General features: G+C 41.5%; 1 protein-coding gene across 7 annotated transcripts in view; it reads right to left on the bottom strand.

Annotated features, from left to right (window-relative positions):
* Positions 1-23652, bottom strand: part of SCML2 (Scm polycomb group protein like 2) — a 74297-nt gene extending 50645 nt beyond the window's left edge. For 4 of the 7 annotated variants that reach the window (XR_010355543.1, XR_010355545.1, XR_010355546.1 and 1 more), the window contains exons 1-3: positions 23503-23652; positions 10053-10160; positions 4089-4157 (exon numbers count right to left, since the gene is read on the bottom strand). Coding sequence is in view for 1 of the 7 variants with exons in the window: in XM_064407583.1 (XP_064263653.1) it covers positions 4089-4157; positions 10053-10074 (91 nt within the window). In the remaining 6 variants the exon portion in view is untranslated. Of the gene's footprint in view, positions 1-4088; positions 4158-10052; positions 10161-22900; positions 23167-23502 lie in introns of those variants that run through there. The other 3 variants (XR_010355544.1, XR_010355547.1, XR_010355548.1) reach the window with 3 other exon arrangements.
* Between the last annotated feature and the right edge of the window lie 939 nt (positions 23653-24591).

Below are 24591 nucleotides of genomic sequence, written 5' to 3'. Positions count from 1 at the left end.
ATTCTCAGTATGCACAGGTAAAGAAGCAATTGTGTTATACATGCTTCTAATTCTAAAGACCCTGAAAATATGCATCTTCTGACACTAGAAATCCTTACGAAAATTAGCTCCTACTAAATAATTTAATGTGCATTTCTCTTCACACTCAAATCTGCAGGCTGAATAAAACAGCTTAGGAAAAGACCATTATGCAACAACCATAACTTTATAACCCACCAGGAGAGTGAAAACTAGAGAAAAAATGAAAATTTTATGCTGAAGAGCAAACCAGCATATACTGGAAATGGAACAAAACAAAACCCAAACCAGAAGGTAACTAGAGCCTTTTGTAAATGAAAAAAAAAAAAAATCAGTTTAAAACATGCATAGGAGTGAGGCTCTTAAATAGTGATTCAAAAGAAGCAGAAATGGAGGGACTGAGTTCATGTTACAGTTGCTTGCATCACTGGCCCTGACCCATGGGTCAATGACCCTTGATGCTCTCTTCAATGCTGTATCAATACCCTATCACCTCTTGCCAAACCTGCCAATCCCAAAGTAACTCAGCTAGAAGGGGCCTCAGGAGGTCTCCAGTTCAGCCTCCCGCTCCTCCAGGGTTCCAGCAGACTCAATGTGAAGATTTCCTCATCAAGGAGGAATTTCTTATGCCCCAGACAGTACTTGTCACTTCTCCTTCCACAGTGGCTCTGAGAGGAGCCTGGCTCTGTCCCCTTTCCATCCACCTGACAGGCAGCTGAAGACAGCATGACCACCTCCCATAGCTTTCTTTTCTTTTAGCTGAAAAAGAAACACTTCCTTTGGTTTCAGTACCAGTTTTTTGCGTTCTGACTCCTTCAATTTTTTTGCAGGACTTCAAGCCAGCCACTCCAACGCAGCAGAGCCTTCCTTGTACCGTGCAGCTCAACACTGAACGCAGCTCCCCAGAGAGAGTGTCCCACGTTCCCCAGAGCAGGGAACGCGTCCCGCCGGGGCGCTGCCGCAGGGTGCCTTTGCAGCGGGGCCCTTTGGCCAGCAGGGCTCGCTGCTGGCCCGCGCTGCGCTGCGCTGCGCCCGGCCGGGCCCAGGGCCGCCCACGCCGAGCCCGCTCCAGGCAGGGCCGCCCGCCCGCGCTGCTGAGGGAGGGCTCCGCTCCGCCGCGGCCCAGAAGGACTCCAGTCACCGCTGAGCCTCACCGCGCTCCTGCCATTCCATGTCCCCAGCGGGCAAGTCCATCTGAAGGGCAGCGCTGCCTTCCAGCCTACTCCTTCCCATGAGATGTTGCCCACAAACTGCTCTGGCAGTGTGTTCTGTAAAAACGTTTCAGTATCTTGGCATGTTTGATCACCGTCCCCATCTGACACTGAGGCCTTAAACAGCTTGACAGTCCAATTAATTTTTCATCCACCTATCCAAACCACATCTCACCAGTTCGGCTGAAAGGATGCTACAGAAGCTGTACAGAAAGCCTTGCTAAAGTTGGCATGAACAACATCCATTGCTCTCCCTTGTTTCCAGAGTAACTAAGCACAAAAGGCAAAATCAGTCATGCACAGTTCACACACTTGACAAATCTACCTCCACTGCTCCTAACCTCACTGTTGTCCTTTACTTGCTTGGAAATGGTTTCCAGAAATATTTTCTTTATAGTCTTCCTGAAGACTTAGATTGGGCGGGCCAGCCTGTAATTCCCCAGGTGCTCCCATCTCGTCCTTCTTGACAGTGAGTACTATCTGACCTTCTCCAGCCATGGTGAAACTTCCTCAATCACTACAAGTTCTCCAAAAGAGGCAAGAAGCCTCCTTGTGACATCAGGCCCCTGCCTCAGCACCCCTGGAGGTGCCACATCTGCTGCCATGAATAAGTGAATGCCTGGTTTGTTGAAGTGCTCCCCATCTTTTTTCACCATATATAATTCTCCAGTTTAGTGCAAGACAAAAGTTTTACAAAATTTTAAGTGAAGATTTAAACTACAAATTGTCACTTGCGGATTGGTAGAATTTAAGGTCCTGGTTTATTCAGGTTAATATAATACAGTATCACCATAGCCTACACACTGTTTGGGCAGATGGAACACGTCATATCTTCTCAGATCACCTCTAGGTTCCTTTGGCACCCATCTGAGACTTTGGACATGGAGATGCCGCTTTTCTAGTCTTCATCCCATAATCTTTCTTCATCAAAGATGAGATTTCCTTATAATTTTTGTTCACACACTCTTGCAAATACAGCAGTTTATGGGTAAGGTATTTCATACCTATTTCATACCTGCTTTATACCTTGTACCTCTTTCTACATGTCATGATCCTTCAATTAAAATTTTTCTCTTCCTCATGTCTTTCTCTACTTGCTTCAGTCTATTTTTTTAACCCATTCTTCTCAGACCTCTGTATCTCCTCTTCAACTTTTCCTATCATACATTCCCCTGGAAACCATGGAGACTTCCTAGCTGCTAGCCCAAAGCATTGTATGGCGTCTTCATCTAGCATCAAGGGGCTCCTTCTGCTCTTTGCCACCAACAAGCAACAACACAGAATAAAAATTATTTTATCTGTAGAAAATCAGAGATCTTGCAAGAAACTCCTCTCTGTCTGACAAAGCTGAGCCTAGATTTCATGGGGAAGTTCAGTTCCCAGACAAGAGGTTAACAGCACAGACCAAGTCAAGAACATGGAACACAGAATAAGGCTTGCCTGCTTAGCACTTCTTCCCCACAAAGCTTTTTCAACACGTTGCTCTCAACTGCAGGAGGAAGCAGGGATATCTTCCAGTGACTCATGAAATATGGTTATCTTATCCACTTATGAAGAGCACTTTGCTGTTGGGGGGATGTCTTACCACACTCTGTCATGTCAGACAATATTAATTAAAACAGACATACTGAGCCCAGTTTGACTGGAGCTTCTTTTACACTGCAGAAGAGGGAAAAAGAGACAAATATGCTTCCTTTTGTGGCTCAAAGTAACAGGGACAAATAAAGATGACAAGTTGCCTGCACAGGTTGTAGATTCTGTTCCTCTGGAGATACTCATAAGTTTTCTGGACACCATCCTGAGTAATGTGCTCTAGGGGATCCTGCTTGAGCAGCAGGTTGGACTAAGATAACCTCCAGTGGCTGTTTCCAACCTTACCCATTCTGTGATGGCCAGAATCCCAATAAATGAAGAAATTAGCTCTGGTAAATGTAACAGCTGAAGGCTGCACTATGACTGGTATCTTTTATGCACAATCATTACCTCAATTACCCAGCTAATATTTCAATATCCTGGCATGCTTGATCAGTGACTATGCTACTTGTCTCCACTGGCACCCAAGAAGAACCAGACCACCTATCAGGAGTCAGACAGCACAGAAAAGTGAGCAGAGCGAGATTTTAAATAATTCAGTGTCATTTTTTTCTTACTGTCCAAATTCAAACAAACAACGTGAACATGCAAAGCACATCTAAGGATGCTGCTGTTGTCTCACTGCAGCTCACCACAGAAGCCACCCTGACAGCAACCTCATGCATACACTGCCTTATGGCACCTGCTGAGCAGGCAGGTGTTGTAGAGGCTAAGTTAGCCAAGAACCTGGATCATTTCTGTTAAGTGTGCACTTTTCCTCAGTTTACTAAAAAACCCACAAATTCTGCTTTCAAATCAATTATTTAAAGTAAAATTAGAATCCTGAGCAACTTAACCCAGTTAGCAATAATCAAGACTGTTAAACTGAAAATCCTTCTTTTGGCACCAGGAAGCACATTAAGGAAATAGAAGGTAACTGCAGCAGAAAAGGCATGAGACTGAAAAATACATGAGGAGAAGAAGAGACAAATCAGTAATGGTTTAAAAATAATAAAGTTTACACAGCGTCTTTGATTATACATACAAAGAGTACTTATTTGGCTAGTAAAACTAGTAGGTTCAACTCAAGCAGTTTCAACCATCACTTTCTATATCAAAACATACTTTCATAACAGCTAGACAAAAGCAAAGGTACGTTTTTAACTGCCCACCATAATAACCCAAGAGATTCCAACAAGAAAAATAAGCCAGAAAACAGTACAATCCAAACACATACTTTTCCTTTTAGAGTATCTTAACTAAGAACCTGACAGCTGCAATACCTACCACTTTTTAAAGATGGGTTGTTTGCCTGCTGATTCTTTCCATCTTTCTCTTTTTTAATATTCTTTGAATCTAAAAGACAAGATTCCATTACATAATAAATATAATATTCACATCATAATGATGTCTAGCATAACACAGAATGCTTTCAAACAATACAGAATATCTTGTTGACTTTTATTCATTTCAGTACATAATCAAAAAGGTATGTAAATTTAATCACCACACTATTTTCCCTTCAAAACATACTGAAAAGTACAGCATGAAAAAAGCAGAGCTTTTGACTACTTTATATCAATTATTAGAATGAACCTAGTTGCAGAACACAGAATATCAGCTCCACAGACAGCAATCCTGTCCCATTTTTAAATAGTTTTACTTCAACCTACACAAAATTTGAGATCCCAAAGATCACTGGATACCTTTGTATATCTGGTTATACACAGATCACTGTGAACTGAGAAACAAGGAACAAAACAAACCCATCCTAAAACCACATTTCTGAGTTAAAGAGTTCATTCCATATTGAGATTCTTCAATACTCAATAGTCTCAATATAAAATTCTCAAATACTCAAAGCAGCTATCTCAGCACACATGAATTATGTAAAAGAATCACTCAGAAGAATCTACCTTTTCTATCATTAATCTTGGCACACGCTTAGAAAGGGGTCTGCCATATTTCATTTTTGATGGATTTCAGCTTGTATGAGAAATGCAGGAGAACTGGGCAGCTATAATGGAGAAGACTGAGAGAGACAGTTCCACTCATTCCTTTTAAAATACATTGTTGGTGACCTGCTTTTGACACTCATGGACTTGAGTGCAATTCAAACACGATACTGACCTCACAACAAAAATGCAAGTACATTTTCAGATCTAAAAAGCCTTTTTGTTTTTACCAAGATCTGCATAGGAGAATACCTCTCTTAGCCTGCAAATGCCTCATTAGTGGGAAATGTGGCTGCTCCTCGAGTTAGGGTTGTGCCTGGCTCTCACTTTGGGTTACCCCACTTAGCCTGAACTAGTACAGGTGAAGGGAAGGTTCACTTTTACTCCAAGATTGCATTAATAGCTGTATTCACTCACTTTTAAATCTACAGCTACTGATTGGCTCGCTCTTGAAATGAAAGCACTCCTGACCTAGAATGTGAAGCATTTGGTGACAGAAACACTTGAAATACAATGAATTGTTCTGCAGAAAAGAATAAGCCCTAAATGTGTTTCTTTTCTGTAAGTAAAGCATTTTGTGAAACATACTGACAAGCAACGTGTGCTGTTCAGCACTTCCATCTCACATCCTTCGTTATCAGGAAATTGCCACATAATGCAAGAGCTGAGTCATGACAGACCTCTGTCACCAGTCCCAAATCCTCCCCTAACACTCAGTGAGGAGAGGATAAGCCATCCACGTGGCTCTGTGCTTGGCAGGATGAGAGCTCCTTTGGTGGGAGCACAGCAATGGCCAGGGCACCCCTGGGGGTGGCCAGGCAGGGCCTCGCCATCCAGAGCCACCCCATCACTCTGTCCAGGAGCCACCAGGGGGGTGGCACTGGGGGCAGCCCCAGCACTGGGGGCCATCCCAGGAGACAGGCTGGGGCTGGGATGGGACATGGGGCCATGGGCAGGGCAGGTGGAGGCCCCAGATCAGTCAGGGTCATTAAAGCCTATTAGTTTACTCAGGACCACGACACCTTCCAAGAATAATCCAGACCTCACAGTCCTACAAAATCAGTGCACAGCTTACATAACTGCTCAAAATATACTGCAAAAATACCACCCCTTACTCATAAAACAGACCCAGGCAGAACTCCAAGTGCTCTGAAAAAGAAAAAAAAAGCTATGTTTACTCCTTGACTTAATCTTCTTTCTTGACTTACATGCTCTTTCTTTTGGAAGAAGTTTGCTTTGGAAAATTTTCTATTATATAGATTCCTGAAAAAAAATGCTTATGAAGATCAACTTCAGATGAAACTGCTGAAATTATTTGGGACAGTGCCTACAGAATATAACCCCAGTACCTCCTCTTAAAGCAGTAGGCTTTAAGCCATACAAGTAGATACCCTACAACTACCTGTGGGACTCCCAGAAGGGATAATGCTAAAACTAGTTCAGTAACACTGAAAAGATGCAAGGCTAACGTTCACCTTCTCCATCCTACATCCTATGAAAATGTATTTCACCCAGCCTTTTTGGGATTGAGCTGAATCCAGCTAATTTTCTACTGAGAGGTAGCAATCAATGGCAGGACCTTTTGCCACATTCTACAACCTTAGTCAGTATTTCCCACAAACAGTCATGGTACTAAGGCAGACATCAGGCTGTCAGCTTGCAGAATAAGTAACTTTCCAATCTGATTATGTCCAAAAAGGAAATCAATAAGTTTCTTATGTGGAACTCCACTGAAAGAAGAGAACTAATAACTGCTTCCAGCAAATACCCAAAGCTTGAAAGGACAGAGTCATGAAAGAGTATCTACCAAACAGTGTTAGATTAAAAACAAGATGACAGCTTTTCATGATGAGGGACATCAAGAACAGGTGAAAGAATGTGAAAAACTGCAGCCTGGACACCACGTGTTCTTGCTGACAATCACTACATGGATTATTTATTCCTTGTACCAGCTAGCTTTAGTGCCTCTTTCAAAAATATCACAGCAAATATGAATGTTGAAACAAAACACTCTTGGCAACTTATTTTCCATATCAGCCATTAGAAAACTACAGGAAAAGAAGAGATGATTAATAAGAAATGGCTTTCTCAATAGCATTTTTAACAATTATTTCATATGAGGTGGAGGCATTTTCATTCACAGTAAACACAAAGCACTGCCACTATCACTTGTTTTTGATGGTAGGAAATCTCCTCTTTAAAAGGCACAAATAAATCTCACCCAACATATGCAGAAGCATCCAAGAATCAGTCTGAATAAAACCAAGATTGCTTTCAAAGGATCCCCTTGCTTTTGTGCATTCCAGCCTTCATCAGTGGGAAGCTGGGAATACCATTACCAAGCTGGTGTGTTTTGATGCAAAGCTACTAGCAGGAATAATTGCCAACCTGTTTCCACATCAGACACCCTGCATCTATCTACTGCCACCTCAGAAACCTTCCCCCAGTCTGTATTTCACAGTCACTGCTTCACTGTCTATATTTCCCAGCCTCATTCAGATGTGCTTTTTCCAGTGTTGGCAGTTAGGCTGGATAAAAAACTATGGTTTATTTTCAAAATAACTATAAAGAAAGATTTGATTAAAAACCAATTTTATAAATATAAATATTTTATAAACACATAGAGTTTTTTAATGCATGCAAATCTATATTTGAAATTTTGATATTCTATATTTTAACAAATTTAGCTTCCAAAGATCACAGAAAAAAAAATTAAAACAGAAGACTATTATTCAAATCACTGGGCTCAACAAGATGACTCTCTCTCTGCACATGATCCTCAGCTTAGTCAAGCTTTGAGGTCAAACCTCAAAAAATGAGGTAAGACATAATGCGAAAATATGAAAACGAAAGACATAATACGTATCTGTAAATAATTGTACAGGTACAAAGAGTATTTTCTTTTCATCTCATTGCACATTCAGCTCCTAGCCACATTCACTGGCTAATTCCCTGAAATCTGAAGAATTGACTTGAAAATAAGAACTGTATTTATATATTGGAGACAGAAGGTCAGAAGTTCTACAGTCTTGAAGCACATAGTAACAAAAAAAATAGGTCAGCTTAATTCATCATCTATCTTCCCCTGTCCATTTTTAAAGAGAAAAGTTTCAGCTTATTTCTCAATGTAAAACACAGTATGTGGTAGATCATTTGCCAAAACAAGAGTTAAAATGAAATTTTGGTTAATCAAATGGACTTAATCAAATGCTACTCAGCTCTCTAAGAAAGCAATGAAGAACAAGATACCTATTTCAAAAAAAGTTTTGAAAATAAAGTAATACGTATATGTACACAGCATTTATATATTTGCTATGTATTTATATATATTTAGCCTTCTACATGGTATTTTATCTATACCATGTAGAAGCTAAATACCCTATGAAAGATTTCTTTCTTCTAGGGCAGCAAGATTAGAGTACAGCATATACTAAAATTTTAAAAGCAACATATTCTATTGTTCACCGACAATTTATTTTCTAGAGTGCACTTCATAAGCTAAAGCTTTAGATACAAGCCAAGATTAGAGTAAGATTATTTAACACAGTACTTTCTGCTTACTGATTCAAAACTCTGTGTGTTTACATTACTCCCACCCTATCTGTAACCACAGAATTTTGCTGATAAGATTAACAGAAGACAGGCAAGAGCAACCACATCTATCACTTAAGAAATTAGAGACAAAGGGGAAAAAAAAAGGACAAAGCTAACCTGACTGACTTGTGAATACCAAATAAAAAAAATCAGAGAAGGCAGTGGTAAAGCTCTAGGCAAAGACAATCCTGGTGACCAATGTGTATTTCCTCTTAGAAGCTCCCATACTGAACACCAGTTTCTTGCCTGAGAAGCTCTATAACTTTGCAACTTCTTTCTAGAAGACTTAACCTTTCAACAAACTAGATGACTGTTTTTTCTAGGTGATGGCAAACATCATGTCTTTTAACAGCAATAGTTTTCATCCCAGAATAGTGTGCTACATGTAGGGCAGGCATGTGAAGACTTATTATTTCCTCGTTGTCCACTGTGGGGAAAATGAAGTTCACAGTCATGCTTTCAAGACTTCTGCAGTTATCCCTTAGCCACCTTGATGTCTTCAACTCTTCTAGGTCTTCAAAACATGGCAGGACACCACTCTTCTCAAAGAAACCCCTTGTCTTTTCCTGATGTATGCGAAATACCTTTGGGTGACAAAAACTTTTGCTCTTCCCATGTCACACAGTTACTCACACTCAAATAAAGTTTACTAAAACAAGCCCAAGACTTACCATTGCTCAGGAAGGGGCCTTCTTCTCACTGCCTACTACACAAGCCTCAGGGCACACAGTTGGGGATATGCAGACAGAGTAAATATGAAATTTCTCCTTTCCTTTCTTTTTGTGCTTCCCTAGCAGGATTTTTGTCTTATCTGCTTGGAACAGCCAGTCTCTTTGACTATATTTAGACAACAGCCATGCAGAAAACCTACAAGAGAAGGGGTCAGACTTCCTCCATAAACTCCTGGTGCAACAATTAACTGGATGGCTCCTGCCATTACAGAAAATCTATTCTAGCAGAAGACAATTATTTACCAAGGGAACACACAAGCACATAAAGCAGCTTGGGTTGAAGGTGGTAAGCTGAAGTAAAGTACAAAAGTGCTAGTAGCCTTTTATGGAGGAGGACTACTAATCTGAAAACTTCCAAAGCAGCAACAACATGGTTTCAGAGAGTGGATCTTTTGCTCTTCATTTTTTTTTTGTATCACCAGCCCAAACACTCTTGTTTCTTCCTAAATCTCACTCTCTATTTTAGTTCTGAACTCACAGTAAACATCTGCAGACATGACACAGCAGAAATCACACTTCTGCGGTACACCATGTACTTGTGGATTAATTTCTTTTAAAATGTTCATTTTATCTTCAAAAGACAGTTGCTAATGTCATTCATTGTGATAAAATTTGATTCTTTGTACTACTTAGTTATTATCCTGCTAATAACTCCAGAATAAAGCCCTACATTTTATTTAACAGCACATCTAGACACATTCCTCAATTTCAGAGTGCAGCAATGATTTCAAGGCTGTCACAGGACAGAATTCTTTTCATTAAACTTGTAGAACTCAAGACAGCCAAATTTAGCATATGTATTCTAAAACAATGTGAAGTTTGAACTTACCTGTATTCAGAAGGTATCACAAACTGTCTTCCTTAATCTAACAGTATGGCACATTGTCATGCTGTATCCCACCAGCTCCAAAAAGAGAATTTAGCAGGTTCCCCACTTTCTTTCCTCTTGAATTAAAGCTACCAGGCCTTACCTTTCGGTGCTGTTCTCCCCATGGTAACACTTCTGTGATCTCCTCTCTCACAATAAAAAGGCTGAAGTTGAAAGACCAGTTAATTCTTCCTTTCAGCACAACAGTTTCCTGTGGAGCAGTAATACAACAAGTTAAGGGGGGAGGTTGTTGTTGGCATTTGGGTTTTCTTTTTTTGGAAAGGATGATTTTTTTGTTTTGGTCTATAATTATCTTGCTGGTTTTAAATTGCAAGTGTTTAACAAACTATTTGTAGGAGAGTAGTATGAAAACAACAGTTAAATAAAAGTAGCAAAAATACCAAATGCAAACTTTCATTTCCTTGTTTTAGACAGTTCATTCTCTAATGATTTGCATTTTCTGTGGATTTCTAAAACAAAGAAAGATAAAAAATGTGCTTTATTCTTTTTTTCCCCCAAGAAACATTACTCAAAAATGGAAGACTCTTTATACATAACCTACTCATCCTGTCTCACTTGCACAGAGTTAAACAATCATCAACTTCAATACCTCTGGGTAAAACACATTATCTTGCACAACTACAGTTGAAGAGGGAACAAAAAACTAATGTAAAAAATCTGTACAAGGCCCAAGTGCTCACTGATACTCCTGCCCCATGATTTGTAACAGACTTGTAACAGCACACAGGGAAGTGTTAGGGAAATGCTAACTGCAGATAAAAGCCATGAGCCACATTCTTGTCAGGGTTAGAAACTGGAAGGGACAGATTGGTTAAACTAGTGCAAAACAGCAAAAACAAGCTTTCTTTTTTGTGTGTGTTACTGTGATTTTCTACTCCAGCATCTAGTATTTTGAACTTTGACTGTGTTCAAGTTAAACTCATTTCAAGCATCTAGCCTGGGAGCAACAGAGCCAGCAAGTTTATTGTCCTTCTCCATTAACTTTTCAAGTAACAATAGGTAAATACATTCAAATTTCTGAATTATGTTCTTGGATAATTTCCTTTCAAGCAACTTCCATGAGGTTTAAATCTGACATCACCAAAAACTTGAGGAGTTTTTTTTAATTTATATATGTGCATAGTCTTTCCATGATTAATTTTGTCAAAGGTAACATTTTTAGAAGCTACATCTTCCCACTGCAAGATAAAAGAAGTAACAGCTGAAAAGCAGGTTATCTACTTGGAATTTCTTGACTCTTCTACTCACATGCAAAAAAAAAAAAAAACTCAAAGTGCACATATATATCACATACAAAAAGAGAAGTATCATACAGCTGAATATTTTTCTGAAACTGTGATCCTCTACTGAAACTTCAAGAAACTTCAAAGCACTATGATGATGGACTGGATGATGAAAACTTTATACAGTGCAAGACCATGGCTAAAGCTAATTAAAAGGTTTTTTTAAATGCCAGTGGTTGATAAATTTATTTCATGTGTGTGTTGTCTGTGAACATGCTGGACAGTTATTACAAAAACTCAAGACTGAGACTTGAAAGGAGTTATAAATAAAACTGAATACTACCATAAAATAAGGAGGTTTTGCTACACAATAGCATTCATAGTATAAGTGATCATCAAGATTAAGAATAGAAATCCTTTTAAGCCATCAAATAAATTTGAAATACTTTATACTTTCACAGACTCCCCCAAAAATTCAAAGCTTTTTCACTGCAAGTAATAAATCATGGAAGGTGATGCAGAGTCAAAGTAACTGTTTTTACAGATTACTTTAGAACAGCGAATGGTTTTTATCTTTTTGTTCCAAGTACCAGATTGCACTTGGTGCAGTAATAAAGATTCCAACCCTGCAGTGATAGTCATCAAGTTTAGCACAACCGGAGCGTCTGTGAGAACATAAAAAGGATTCCAGCTTTTCATTAGCTTGTGTTGTACCAGATAGGCTGTTTTACAGCATGCCCACCAGCCTGTTAAAAATATAAGACAACCGAAAGTTCTGAAAGAGCTGTTTGAAATGAGGCAAATCCAACTGCAGGAACACAATATATTACTGTTTCAAAGAGGTGCTACTTAGAACTCAGTTACACCTAAGTATTCAATTTAAAGCTGCTATTAAATTAGCTCATTGATTGTACTGTTTGTCACAGAAAACATTCAGGAACGGCATTTCTGAGCCTCTGTCTAACAACCACGACATGTTGCTGAGCCACAGTAAACTTAAAACCAGCTACCTCAAACACGGGGCAGGGTCAACTTGAAACAAAGTGCAACTTCTGCAGGGGCAGATCTAGGAACTATTTTCCATCACCTCACATACGTAAGTGGCAAACCCTAAGCAAGGCAGTTGTGTCCTTTGCTAACCAAGACAGAGTCCCTTATACTGCACTCACCATCCCCAGCCCGGCTCAACCCACAGTGCACCCAACACAGAAAAGAAGAAAACCACCAGCAAACACAGGGAAAACACCTCCAGGCACATTCTGGTAAAATTACATAGCAAGGACAAATCTCAAGGCATTCTTGTATGTGTGCCTTGGCAAGCAAGCTGACTGAGAAAGGTAGGGTTAAGAAATTAATTGAACAGCTTCTAGAAATGAAGGGAAAAATTAAACAAAACAAGGTCAGGAATATGTGAGCAAACAAAGAAATGCAATGACAAGAATGAAGTGCAGTGGCATTAGAGTACACAAAACAGCAAAATGAAAAGCAAAGTTATAAAGCCTGAGATAAGCACAGAGGTTGTCAGTCACAGACAGAAAATGACCAAAGTATTTAAGGGACTCTCAGTACAGTATCCAGTGAGAAACCATTTGCTGCAAATTAAGGAAAATGCAAGGGGGAAAAAAAATCCACAAACCTAGGATAATATTGGATTAATCATCAAAATGTCTTCAATCCAAAGAGCACTCAAAGGATATCTACACTCCTGAAGTGTATTATTTACAGCACTTATGTTTCAATTCATTCTGTAAACTGAGTTTTAGTCTTTCTCTGATTTCCATCCCTTACATGAATTCCTTTTTAAAAAATCTGATGGAAAGCATTTATCTGACTTTTATGCCTTACTGAAGTTTTTACTGTTAATCCCCAAATCATTTCTACTAGCCACCACCCACTGTGCAAGCCCTTAGCCAGAAAGCATTATATTAGCAGACAAGCCTACGTCTTTACCTTCTCTGCATTGCTAGGACATAATACTAGGTGTCAAAAAACAGGATGGAAAACATTTTTCCTGCCTAACTGCCTAACTTTTCTCTTTGTGTTTTGAAAGAATTATTCAAAGGGCATGCATTGCTGCATTTCCAAAAAGGTATCATTCTACAGAAAATGTCAAAATCGCTCCTTCTTTTGCCTGCCATGCATCTCCATTATCCTTCTCACTGTTAGCCAGGCATTCAAGTAAGCCAAATGTCCTGAAAAAAATAGGTATGCATATCTTGGGCTTCCCAGTGCAAGTTTATCTTGACAGCATGCCTGCTCATAAAAACACACAACAGAACTATGGTGATAAACATAACATTTAAAAGAAGCTTAAGCAAAGAGGAGAATTGTGGGTTCAGTCTGCACAAGAAAGATTCAGGTTTTTCTCTCAATGACTCTGCTTCTAAGGCACAACAAGAGCCAGCAATTTTAGAGCCCATTCACTTTTTTGGCCCTACCAGTAGTACAAAATGCAGTAACTCAGACCTCACCATCGGCATCTTCATGGGTGGGACAGTTGTCAATGGGCAATCTCTGCTGGATAAGGACTGAGACTATTCTTTTACACAGATTCACTTCACTGAGGAGGACTCTAACAAAACAGCCACTTGGAAGCATCAATGAAGTTCTCAGTTTTAGCTTCAAATAAAGGCAGATATTTTTCAGGCTTAATGTGAACAAGGAATTGTATTTGCCCCTTTTTTTCTTCTACAAATGTTTCAAGATTAAAATCCCATATGCAAGGGTGAAGAATAATTACACATAGTTTAAACAGCAAAACCAGTTATAGACAGAAAATAGGTACAGTATAAGCCAAGAAATACTTCCCCCTGCCAATGCTGTCATTTGTACAAATCTTACATTTGCTTTCCCCAGCAGCATTCATGCACTATTACATTTAGAAACACAAGACATCAGCTACAACTGCTGACCACGCTCCCTGCTCCTCTCCTCCCTGCTGTTTGGCACTGCCAGTGCTGCAGAGCCCCTCAGGGAAAGGCCCTGTGCAGCCTCCTCCATGGACACACAGTCCAGCAGGCACAGCTCCACTCCAGACTCCACATGAGGAACGTGCACCTACAGGCACCAGTCACTTCCCAAACCAGTGTGACCTAACTGTGTTACTTCAAAGCCATCCTTCATGAATCTGGAATACCTTTTCCTTAAACCTCATCATCCATCTACTCATCTGCTGTCTTTTAAAAAAAACCCCTACTTCATACCATTTTTAAAAGTCTTTAGGGGGCTGAAAAGAGGCAAACAAGGAGTAAAACTTAAAAGGATTTTTAAAATAATATACAGCATTAAATAAAATTTGCAATACTTAAAAATAATTTCCAGCAAACTACCCAGCATATAGACTCATCCACTACACTTGAAGACACAACAACATACTTCCTTATTTCTGTAATAGAGATTACCTCTCAGTGCATACTGTGGCATCATTATGGAAAAGTAAGGTCTCAAAGGCTAAAGGAAGAAAAAATTACATGAATGTATCAGAACTTCAGAAAATGTAACAAAAGCCTCCTATTTATAAACTCAGTATTATTTAGCATTACACATATACGACTTTGAACCAAACATTAAAAATCAGGTCTTCTTTCTTCATTTATGCACATAAATACATAATCAGTCGGTGTTCTGACAAGAAATTTGATCTGAGATGGAATCCCTTTTAGTTCACATTCTTTGTATTAAAAAAAAAAACAAAGAAGTTAAATTCTTTCAAGGAAAGGAAATTAAACTTCTGCATTTTCATACAGCTTAACTTTCAATAAACTGATATATCTGAACACCTCCTCTAGTCACTAAAAGCAAAGCTAGACAGATAGACTTGAATAAAATTCACAGGCTTTCAAACCAGCAAATATTAACTAGCTATATATATCATTACAACAACTAAGCTTGAGTTGTTAAAGAAAGTGACTGGGTACTTAGTGTTTTATTGTAATGACATAAGAAATGACATTACAAATTTATTTTTGTAATGTCATTTCTTCAACATCAAGCAGAAATTTTTTGCACTTGCAAAACTGCTCGGTAAGTCACCAGTGGTGTACTGCTCACTATTTATGAAGTGATTAGCATAAACAAACTTTTAAGCTGTCAGCAGTAAAATATTGCCTGTAAATGTTCTGCTCTCTCTCCAGGTAAGTTTACGACCTGCTTTAGACTATGAGCAACTGTAATTACAGTAAGTCATACATTTCAAGAATGCAAAACTCTCTAAACTCTCAAACCCTATTAAGTGTGTTATTCAGTACAGTAAGGCATTGCACATTTTAAAAATAAACACTAACAGGGTTTAGACCAAAGATTAGTCCCAAAAAAATCCTGAAGCAAGAAATAATACTTATACATGAGAACATCAGAAAAGTAAGGTCTCGAAATTAAACAGCATAGCTTGTATTAATGCACAACAGAAACAATTAATGTCACGCAGACTTAACATTTACTGAATTGACAGTAATTTTTAAAATTGGAGTTTAAAGCTGCTCTATGGCTACCAACAAAAAATGAAAAAGCTTTTCTCCTCCTTCCCTCCCTCCCCATCCTGCTTTAAAAGTCAGAAGATATGGGGTTGTAAAAACCTGAAAAAGGAAATGGTATGTGTGAAGTCAGCAGTTCAGCAAAGCAGCTGGCCATTAACAGCTTTAAATATTCTTAAAATGCCAATCTTCGCACATGAAAGGGTATTTTAATGTTATATTAAAATAGATTTAAAAATAATTTATTAAAATAAATTTAAAAACACACCTTACATTTCTATCTTAAAACTGCCAGTTTTAGTAGTTTATTAGTACATATTTACAGTAGCACAAGATTTTGACAATTTCTTTAAACATTTTGGTGAATTCAGCACACTGAAACCTCTGTGTTGTTTTCTACTTCCCCCTTCAAGCCTGGAGTACTCTTCCTGAAAACATTCATCATCATTATTCAACCTGGCTTTGTCCAAATACCTAATACAATTTTTTTCATAAAGTAAACTAATTAAATTGTGGGAAAAAAAAACCCTGCGCGATTAGCACTGAGAGCTACATACCTGCATGGAATTGTCTCTACACTCAGATACATCTCCTCTGTCTTCAGCTCAGCTTCCCTTGACACAGAAGAGGTCTCAAACTATTCATTCTACAAGGCACTCAGCTTACTTTTAGCACCATGTCAATACAGCAAGCAAAGGAGAAATGAAATTGCTGTTGCAAACACAGCAAGTGCTAAAGAACCCTATACAGCTCTTCTGCACTTGTCTTTAGCAGACAAGAAGCAACAGCACTAGCAGCAGTCAGAGTGTGTAACACATAAGGGAACAAGGGGGAAAAAGACAAACAAAGGCCCAATGACAGAAAGGAAAATTTTCACCCTCTTAAGCAACCTTGGCTTCCTCCCTTCGACATTGCCTTCATACTGGAAAAGGACTGTACAGCTTGGCTCAGATATGATCCAACAGAGCTCTATCCACACAGGGCACAGTCAGCAAACTCATCCCCAATGTCCAGATTTTTTATCCACAATGGAGTATCCAGAGAAACACACCTACTTTTAGTCTGATGAAGAGATATACAGAAGTTAAATAGCATGCACAATGTATTTATTTTTCATTGAAGGCATGGAGAACAGCCTTGGGACATTTCTGCACACGATCCGACTGCTGTCAGCACCCCAGATGAAGCTTCAGAACAACGTGTTTGTCTCCCCTCGCCTCTACTCAACACCAGCAGCAACATACTTCTGCTACCATTCTCTTCCAGTGCATAAAATACCTGTTTCTCTCTCCCACTTGAGAATCCAAACAACATAATGCTGACTGGGACTCCCTGCCACATTAACAAAGACACAATTTGCCTCAACTCTTTTTTTTGCTGTGACAACACTCCATGGTGTAGCCTGGCTTATATAATGGAATAACTACACTGATCCCACGTACCGGTGTCCGGTCAGGCAACAAAACCAAACCAACCAGAACTAAACAACCCTGAAGCAATTTCCTGATAACTCCTCTGTTGAGACAATGTTTCTGAAAAAAAAGAAACCCCAGAGAGCTGCTTGCAGTTTCCAGACACACACACTGGACTCACCTGATGCTGGTGCTGATAGCTTGCTATTTCCCCGACTCAAAAAGTCCCCTTACAAAAGGGAACTTTGTGCAAATCTCACCAAAAAATATTTGTCCATCTATTGGACAAACATTATCATTGAATCACAGAATATTGTGAGTTGGAATGGACCCACAAGGATCATCAAGGTCCAACTCCCGTCCCTGGACAGGACAACCCCAAGAATCACACCAAATGCCATTCCAAAGGACCATTCAGTGCTGCTAGACATTTCTGCAGCTAACAAAGCACTAACAGGTCATAAAAGACATAACAACTCCTAAATGCTCAAAGAACTAGACAGCTGCAAATACTCTGCTGTACTATTTGCTTCACTCTTCAAAAACAGAAAACGACTAAAGACTCAAAGCATCAGGAAAATTTGCAGCAAATCTGTATCTCTCTTCCCCCTTTCTGTGACAACTTCCCAATTGTATTAAAAAAAAACAACACAGAGGTGAAGCAAGACATAACAGGGCAATCTCCTCCTCCACGTCTTCCTCAGCATGACAGCACATCTGTCACTGGTTGTATGTGGCTCAGGCCCAGGACAGTGGCAGAGTACCTCCCTTTCTGCTGTTTCTGGAGACCCCCTTGCTGAAGTCAAGCCCCCCTCTTTCCTCCACTCAGTGCTTACACCACTGAGCACTAGAAATATTCAAACTAGGTAGTGTTTTCCTACAACAAGCTGAAAAATAATTACAAACCATATTCAGAGTTTTCCATCTAACCATAACTGCTTATTTTGGGATTAAAACCAGTCCATATCAAAAAACCACTGTGTGCCTCTTTACAGCCCTCCAGTGCAGGGTACACATACAAGAGATTTGGTAGAGGAAGTGCCATCAAACATACAGCAGCCCTTTTAATCTCTGAGCCCCTGACAGACGTTAGTGACAATAAAGAGTTCCACCAAATTTAGCAGCTCTGATACCCTTTCACATTCCTCCATGCACAAGACTCAGTTTTACAAACTGTCCTTTTTAAGTGGGCTTTTAAAAGTGCCCCACAAACTGCACTCCTTCCACTGAACCTGCCTGCATTAATCTCTGATAGATTCCACACAGTACATAAATAATGGTACATGCTTCATTTTAGGTATGCACCTCATTAAAATGGTGCTACTCTCTTACAGGTTTTATAAACTTCAGCTGCTCCCTGCACTAATGTATGGTAGAGGATGAAAGGCTCACCCTCGTCTTCGCCCTACACTAAAAGGAGTCTCGTATTACCTTGAGAAGACAACTGACTGAGATTTCCACGAAAGAAGTTCATCCCTTTTATGAAAATTGATGGAAAGGAAAATGACGGAATTCCCTTGGTATCTTAAATAGAATTTGACCTGATTTGTGAAGTTGAAGGCTGAGAATAAAATTATCTAAACAGCACATCTACCTTTAATACAATGTTTTACTTGGGTTTGGATGACAACATACAAATATTAAGAATATAAACCACTTATGGGTTTTAAAAAAAACCAAAACCAGTAATCAGTCCAAAACACTGCTCATGCTTAAACTGGATACAGCATTATTCTTACAAAGCCAAAAAAGAAAATGTACTTTAGGATTAGCATGGACATAAGATATCTAGAGAGTATCCTACCTGTGAAGCAAAAAGACTATCATCCTGCTAAAACACATGAAAGAGCACTAAAATTTTGCTAAAGGTGTAGTATTTCGGAAACACTTTGATATTAGGCTCTGCAAGTAATTCAGAAGAGCAGAAAGACAGCGCCACATAAGAACAACAATAAGCATCAGTATTGCACCAGCTTGGATCCAAACTGGTCAACCACTACCCAGAAAGCAGGTGCCTTAGTTGAAGGTGCCTTAGTATGAACCAGTTTGAAACAAGATTGCTGAAACAAAAGAGACATGGATCTTAACATCACAAAGAAGAAATCCGTACCTTATTTAGGTGCAAGGTAAGAAAATAATGAATTTGGTCCTATCCAAAAGACATAGAAACTAAAGCTGTTATATTTTCTGACAGGGTTCTTGGGCAGAGAGTTGCTAAGGGCACGTACACAGCACATCCCTGCAGACACAGAGTGCTAAGGGTGTAACACATTATGTACCCTCTACTACAAATGGTTTAGTTGTGTGCACTTATGCAAATGTCCATTGTATATAAAAGAAACCATCAGAGCAAGCCCAAATAAATAAAAGTGATAACTTGGGTAACAGAGACAGCTGCTGCTTTCTGAATGGTTATAAGGCAGCTCCTGACTTTCCTCCAGACCTACACCGTTGTTGACCAAGCAGAAAGACTAACAAGGACGAGATAAAAGTACCTGTGACAGTCATCACCACCATTTATGCACCAGTTACTCTTTGTGTATAAATCTGCCACAGATAAAAGGGGAGCCTGCTCACCGTTGGCTCAGGGACCTGAAGCCACCCTTCCCATCCCAAAAGATGATAATCTACTTGAAGAGATCACAGCTACAGAACACAGAGTTTTCAGCAATGTGCTGAGTTTACACAAACACACCAGGACTGAGCAGGTGAGTCACCAAATCACCTCCTGCTGCTCCCAGGAGCGAGGCAGCATTGCTGCTCCGTGGCCAGCACTGCAGCAGCAGCTGGGTGCACACCCTCAGCCCTCACTGCCCACACGCCAAGTCAGCCAGCAGGTGCATGAAGGTACAAAAATAGTACTTACACAGAAGCATACTCTTAAAAAGCTCTACAGCTCGCTGTAATACTTAACTGCCTCACTTTTCAGCGACTTTACCTCAAACAAATTAATTGCCCCTCCACTTAGACATCGTAAGGAAAGCTGCTCATACACACATTATCAGTCATCATTATAATGCAAAAATAAACTTAACTGCATATAACTAATATTCAAGCTTCCTAACAATTATGGAGCAGATGGACATTACAAGAAATCTCCAAAGAAGATGTACAAATTTTCTAGGAAAAGCACCCTCATATACCAAAAGCACAAATCACAGTAAAAAAGAATTATTCATCAAATTGTATGAAAATGTTAACAAATATTCTGGAACTTTAAATTTAACATTTCCATTGCTTCTTATTTACCCACTGCTCTACTACACTTTGACAATTTTATATTGGCTTTTCTGGCTCTTCCCACATGCTAGAAAAATCTCGTTCTGAGCAATTTATGTTGCAAGTCTTACACTTTCAAGAATACAAACGGTATAGTCCTTTACATTTAAGATTTTAATCTCTGAAAAAAGCCATCAGCACTAAGGCTGGGTGCCTAAGGCTATTTCTTTCAAATGGGAATGAACAGAACTTTAAATGCCCTGCAGATGTGAAGCTCACAAAATTGGTTAACAACCTCCCTTGTCTAGACTCCTTGAAGCAGTGTCCTGGTCCCTACCTGTAATTTGTTCTATATTTACACTTTAAAAATATTACAACAGACTGTCAAATGGTATTTCTAAAGATTTCCTTAAAACATGAAAATAATAACTATGTATTTCACTCATCCTCGTTTGAGGCAGATGTATCCAGACAAATAAGAAAGCCAGCTGCAGCGTCCTGAACAGTTAATGACAAATGCCATTTCCTGTTAGTGACACTATTTAGTGGCAGTGGATAATTGCTGAAGACTTCATTTGTCCCTGTACATTCACTCACCAAAGGGAGTAAACAGGACTCACTCACCGCTCACGATCCCACTGGAATATCAAGAAAACAAAAATAGACACCTATGTACAACAGGCACAAGCAGCTATCTAGGTTTGCTTAGAGTTTCACATTCTCTCAAGTAAAGCTGCATTTTAGCACAGATTTTAGACAGATAATAGCTCAGTATTACAAATTTCACACTAGCAAAATGCCTCTTTTGAACTCAAGCAGCTACTCCAGAAAACAATGCCTCTGCCTTAAGAGCACACTATCTGGCCACAGCAATGGCAGTCACAGCAAAGGGGGCGAAAAAGTCATCTGTACATTCAATGTAGGAACACACAAAGTCAAAAGAAAAATATTTTAAAGTACTGGCATTGCTTGTTTCCTAAAACTCCTACATCAAGGCTTATATATGTCTGAATGTTGAGAACAATCTAGTTACGTTATGTTTTCATATCTACGTGGCCTCTAATTGTTGTGAAAGTAGTTTATACTTTTACTACAGTGCATCATGAAAAGCAAACATTCGTTTTTGCTGAATCTGAACATTGCTACAAAAATATAAAACACCAAGCAACCTGAAAGATATCACACAAATACTGCTACCTATTTACATCAAACAGAAAAAGAGAGCATCAATTCTATCAACTGAGTTTCAAACAAAATTAGTAAATTCTACTTTCATATTCAAGACCAGACCATGTTAAAGTTAAAAGCCATACAAACACTTCCCGGTCTCAACCTCAGCTTCACCATACACTGTTTCCTGCAGCTTCCCACTTGCATTACTGTGTGACTCCCCCGTAAATGAAATACTAACAGAAGGGTCTCAAATGCACTTCTTCTTTACATCATATCAAGTAATATCATCCTTAAGTAGTACTTACATTTTATGGTACCCCAAGGGAGAAAATCAGCTGCCCTGTCCCCCAAAGCACAGCCTGGCTGTACAGTGTCTGGGGACACACTGTAAGTGCCACCGCTCGCGGGGGCTGCTGTGGCCTGAGCAGCACTCCGTGGTGGCCCGTGCAGAGCTGGTACAGCACAGTGCATTCGCTCCCCTATTCACTCTGTAATGTTAACGTGACAGCCCAAAACCCAAGGGGAACACCGCGAACGCCTCCCTGCCATACTGCTCCCATCTGCACCAGGGCTGCAGTTGTTACAGACGCTGCACGACTGCCTCACCAACTGCTCTGCTCTGCCACTTCCAAAGGGTAAGGGGAAGCAGGAATGATCGTAAAATCCAAAGGTTTAAGACTGTTACTTTGTATTATAATAAATTCATAACTAGTCAAACTTGAAGATCTGTTTACAAGTCAGACACAGCATGCTCTGAAAACCTACTGTCATATCTACAAAGTCTATGTTTTTTAAGTTTTAATCACCTTGTTAGGATATGTATGAGTCACAAGCAAAGTTTACATTAGCAAAACCCAATAAAATATCAGCACTTCCCATTTTCATTAAACCTTTTAGGTCTTAGAATTATTTTTTGCTATCTCTTATAGTCTGACTCATCAGAGAGAAACAGCAAATTACTATAGGGAAAGACTTCAACTTTAAATTGTATTTACACTTAAAACATGCCTTCACGCCTAAAGAATAATTGAGCATAAAATTTAACTTGAATATTGATACACACTACAGCACTACAACGTGTTTATAGGTCAGCCTAGCAGCTAAAGACAACAATGACACACAACGCGGCAAAGAACTTTCCATACTTGAACTACTTTCTTTGGACCATCCAAAATTATGATTCCCCGTGCAAGATATCCCCTTTAAGTCAACAATCAATATATGCCACATACGCAGTTTAACCGTAAAGAAAACGGGAACAGTGCCGCAGTGCATCGCAACCCGACGAGTGGCCCACAAGAGGCCACGTCTGGCACGGCGCTGTCTTCAAGCGGCACCCCCAGCCCCCTTACCCAACACAAGCGAGCGCTCGGAATTAAATGATTTTTAACAGGCATCCGGCTTTCCTGGTGGACGCCCGTTCCCCCGTACCTCGCCAGCCCCGGCGGTCGGCGGGCAGGGACGATCAGGCGCAGCCCCCGCGGGAGGACGGGGAGCCGCCGGCGCGGGGGAGCAGCGGGGCCGCCCCGGCGAGGGGAGGCGTGTCCTGCCCGGGCTCCTGTCAAACGCCGCCGGCCCCGCCGCTCGCCCCGGAGGCACCGGCGGCTCAGGGACCTCCCGTGCCGCCCTTGCCCACCGGAGCTCCTGCAGCCGGGAGTCGCGGCCACCCCCGGACAGAGAGAGGCGCGCTGTTAGCGCCGGCATTCAGAGCCGCCCCGCTCCCCTCACCCTCGCAGCTGCGCTCGGACGCGGCCACCCGCGGGACCCGCCGCACTGTTAGTTCAGCCCGCAGAGCAGGGGAGCGGCGCTGGAGCATGGGGCAGCCCCGTCAGACCCGGTGCCGCCTCCAGCGCAATGGTGCTGCCGAGGAGGGCAACCCAGGACCGGGGCGCCCGGCGGCCACGGCGGGCGGAGGCTGCGGTGCGAGCCCTAGGAGGGGGCGCGACGTCCGCCTCGCCTCCCTTTCTCTCTCCGCTCCTCCCTCCCCCTGCCCGCCACCGCGGGGAGCGGGAAACGCCGCCGCCGCCACTCACCGGGCGGGCGGGACGCGGGTCCGCGGCGTCCTGTCAAGCAGCTCCTGCCGCCGCCCGCCTCACGCCGCCGCCATGTTCCGGGGGCACCGCGCATGCCCGGCAGCGGCACCGGGGGCGCGGGGCCTCTCCCCCCGCCGTCCCCCTTCCGCCCGCCGCGGCGGGGGCGGCACCGCTCGGGGCTGCGCTGCCCCCGGGCGTCCCGAGATAGCGGCATCCCCTCACGGCCGGCATCCCCGCACTCCCCGCCATCCCCGCGCCCCGCAGGCGTCCCCTCATGGCCGCCATCCCCGCAACCCCCCGCCATCCCCGCGCCCCGCAGGCGTCCCGGCACCCCCGCGCCGTCAGTATCCCGCTGTGCCCGGAGCTGCGGCCGGAGGGAGCTCGGGGTTGGCGGGGGCTGCTGCGCCCGGGGAGCGGGACCGCCGTGCGAGGGGGGAAATGAGCCCTTGGCAGGTGTTCTTGCAGGACTCTTCGGTGTGAGCGGTGAACGCCTGGAGAAGGCGTGAGGGATGGACGGCGGGGCTCTGAGGGGAAGCCTGAGGCGGCCGGTGGTGCCGGCACCGGCAGCGTACACGTGGTGAACGGTGCCCTGCATTGAGCTGCGCCAGTGACCGCGGAATGTGCGGGTGGTTATCTGTCACCCCTCACAACGGGTAACAGTGCACCTTGTCATCGGTGCGTGTCCACCTGGGAAGTACCACACAATTATTTTACAGACAGCTAAGCTTATAAGTGCTGTATACTAGGAAAAGCTCTTCCTTGGCTGTTTGGGAGGATGCATTCCGATTTTGTAAGCTTTGGGTGTTTTAATTCAGACCCCAAGAGGCGAGTAGGCATAAGCATAAACAGGTTAAAAAAATCATACTGTAAATGCTACCAGCATTCAGAGGAGTTTGTGCCCAATTTTCATCTTCAGTGTTTAACATCACTTGGAAGTGAAATTTTAAATGCGAAATTATGCAAAAGTCACGAGAGTGAGATTCTATGAGTTCTTTTAATGGAAAAAAAACCCAAACCACAGAAAAGAAACCCCAAATATCTACCCAAGCCCCCTCACACTGTTCTGTATGACAGTGAAATTCATACAGC

Source organism: Passer domesticus, chromosome 2, assembly GCF_036417665.1.
Source record: "Passer domesticus isolate bPasDom1 chromosome 2, bPasDom1.hap1, whole genome shotgun sequence".
Classification (NCBI taxonomy): Eukaryota; Metazoa; Chordata; class Aves; order Passeriformes; family Passeridae; genus Passer; species Passer domesticus.
The sequence above is the reverse complement of the archived record's forward strand: the minus strand, read 5'-3'. Positions and strand labels throughout refer to the sequence as shown.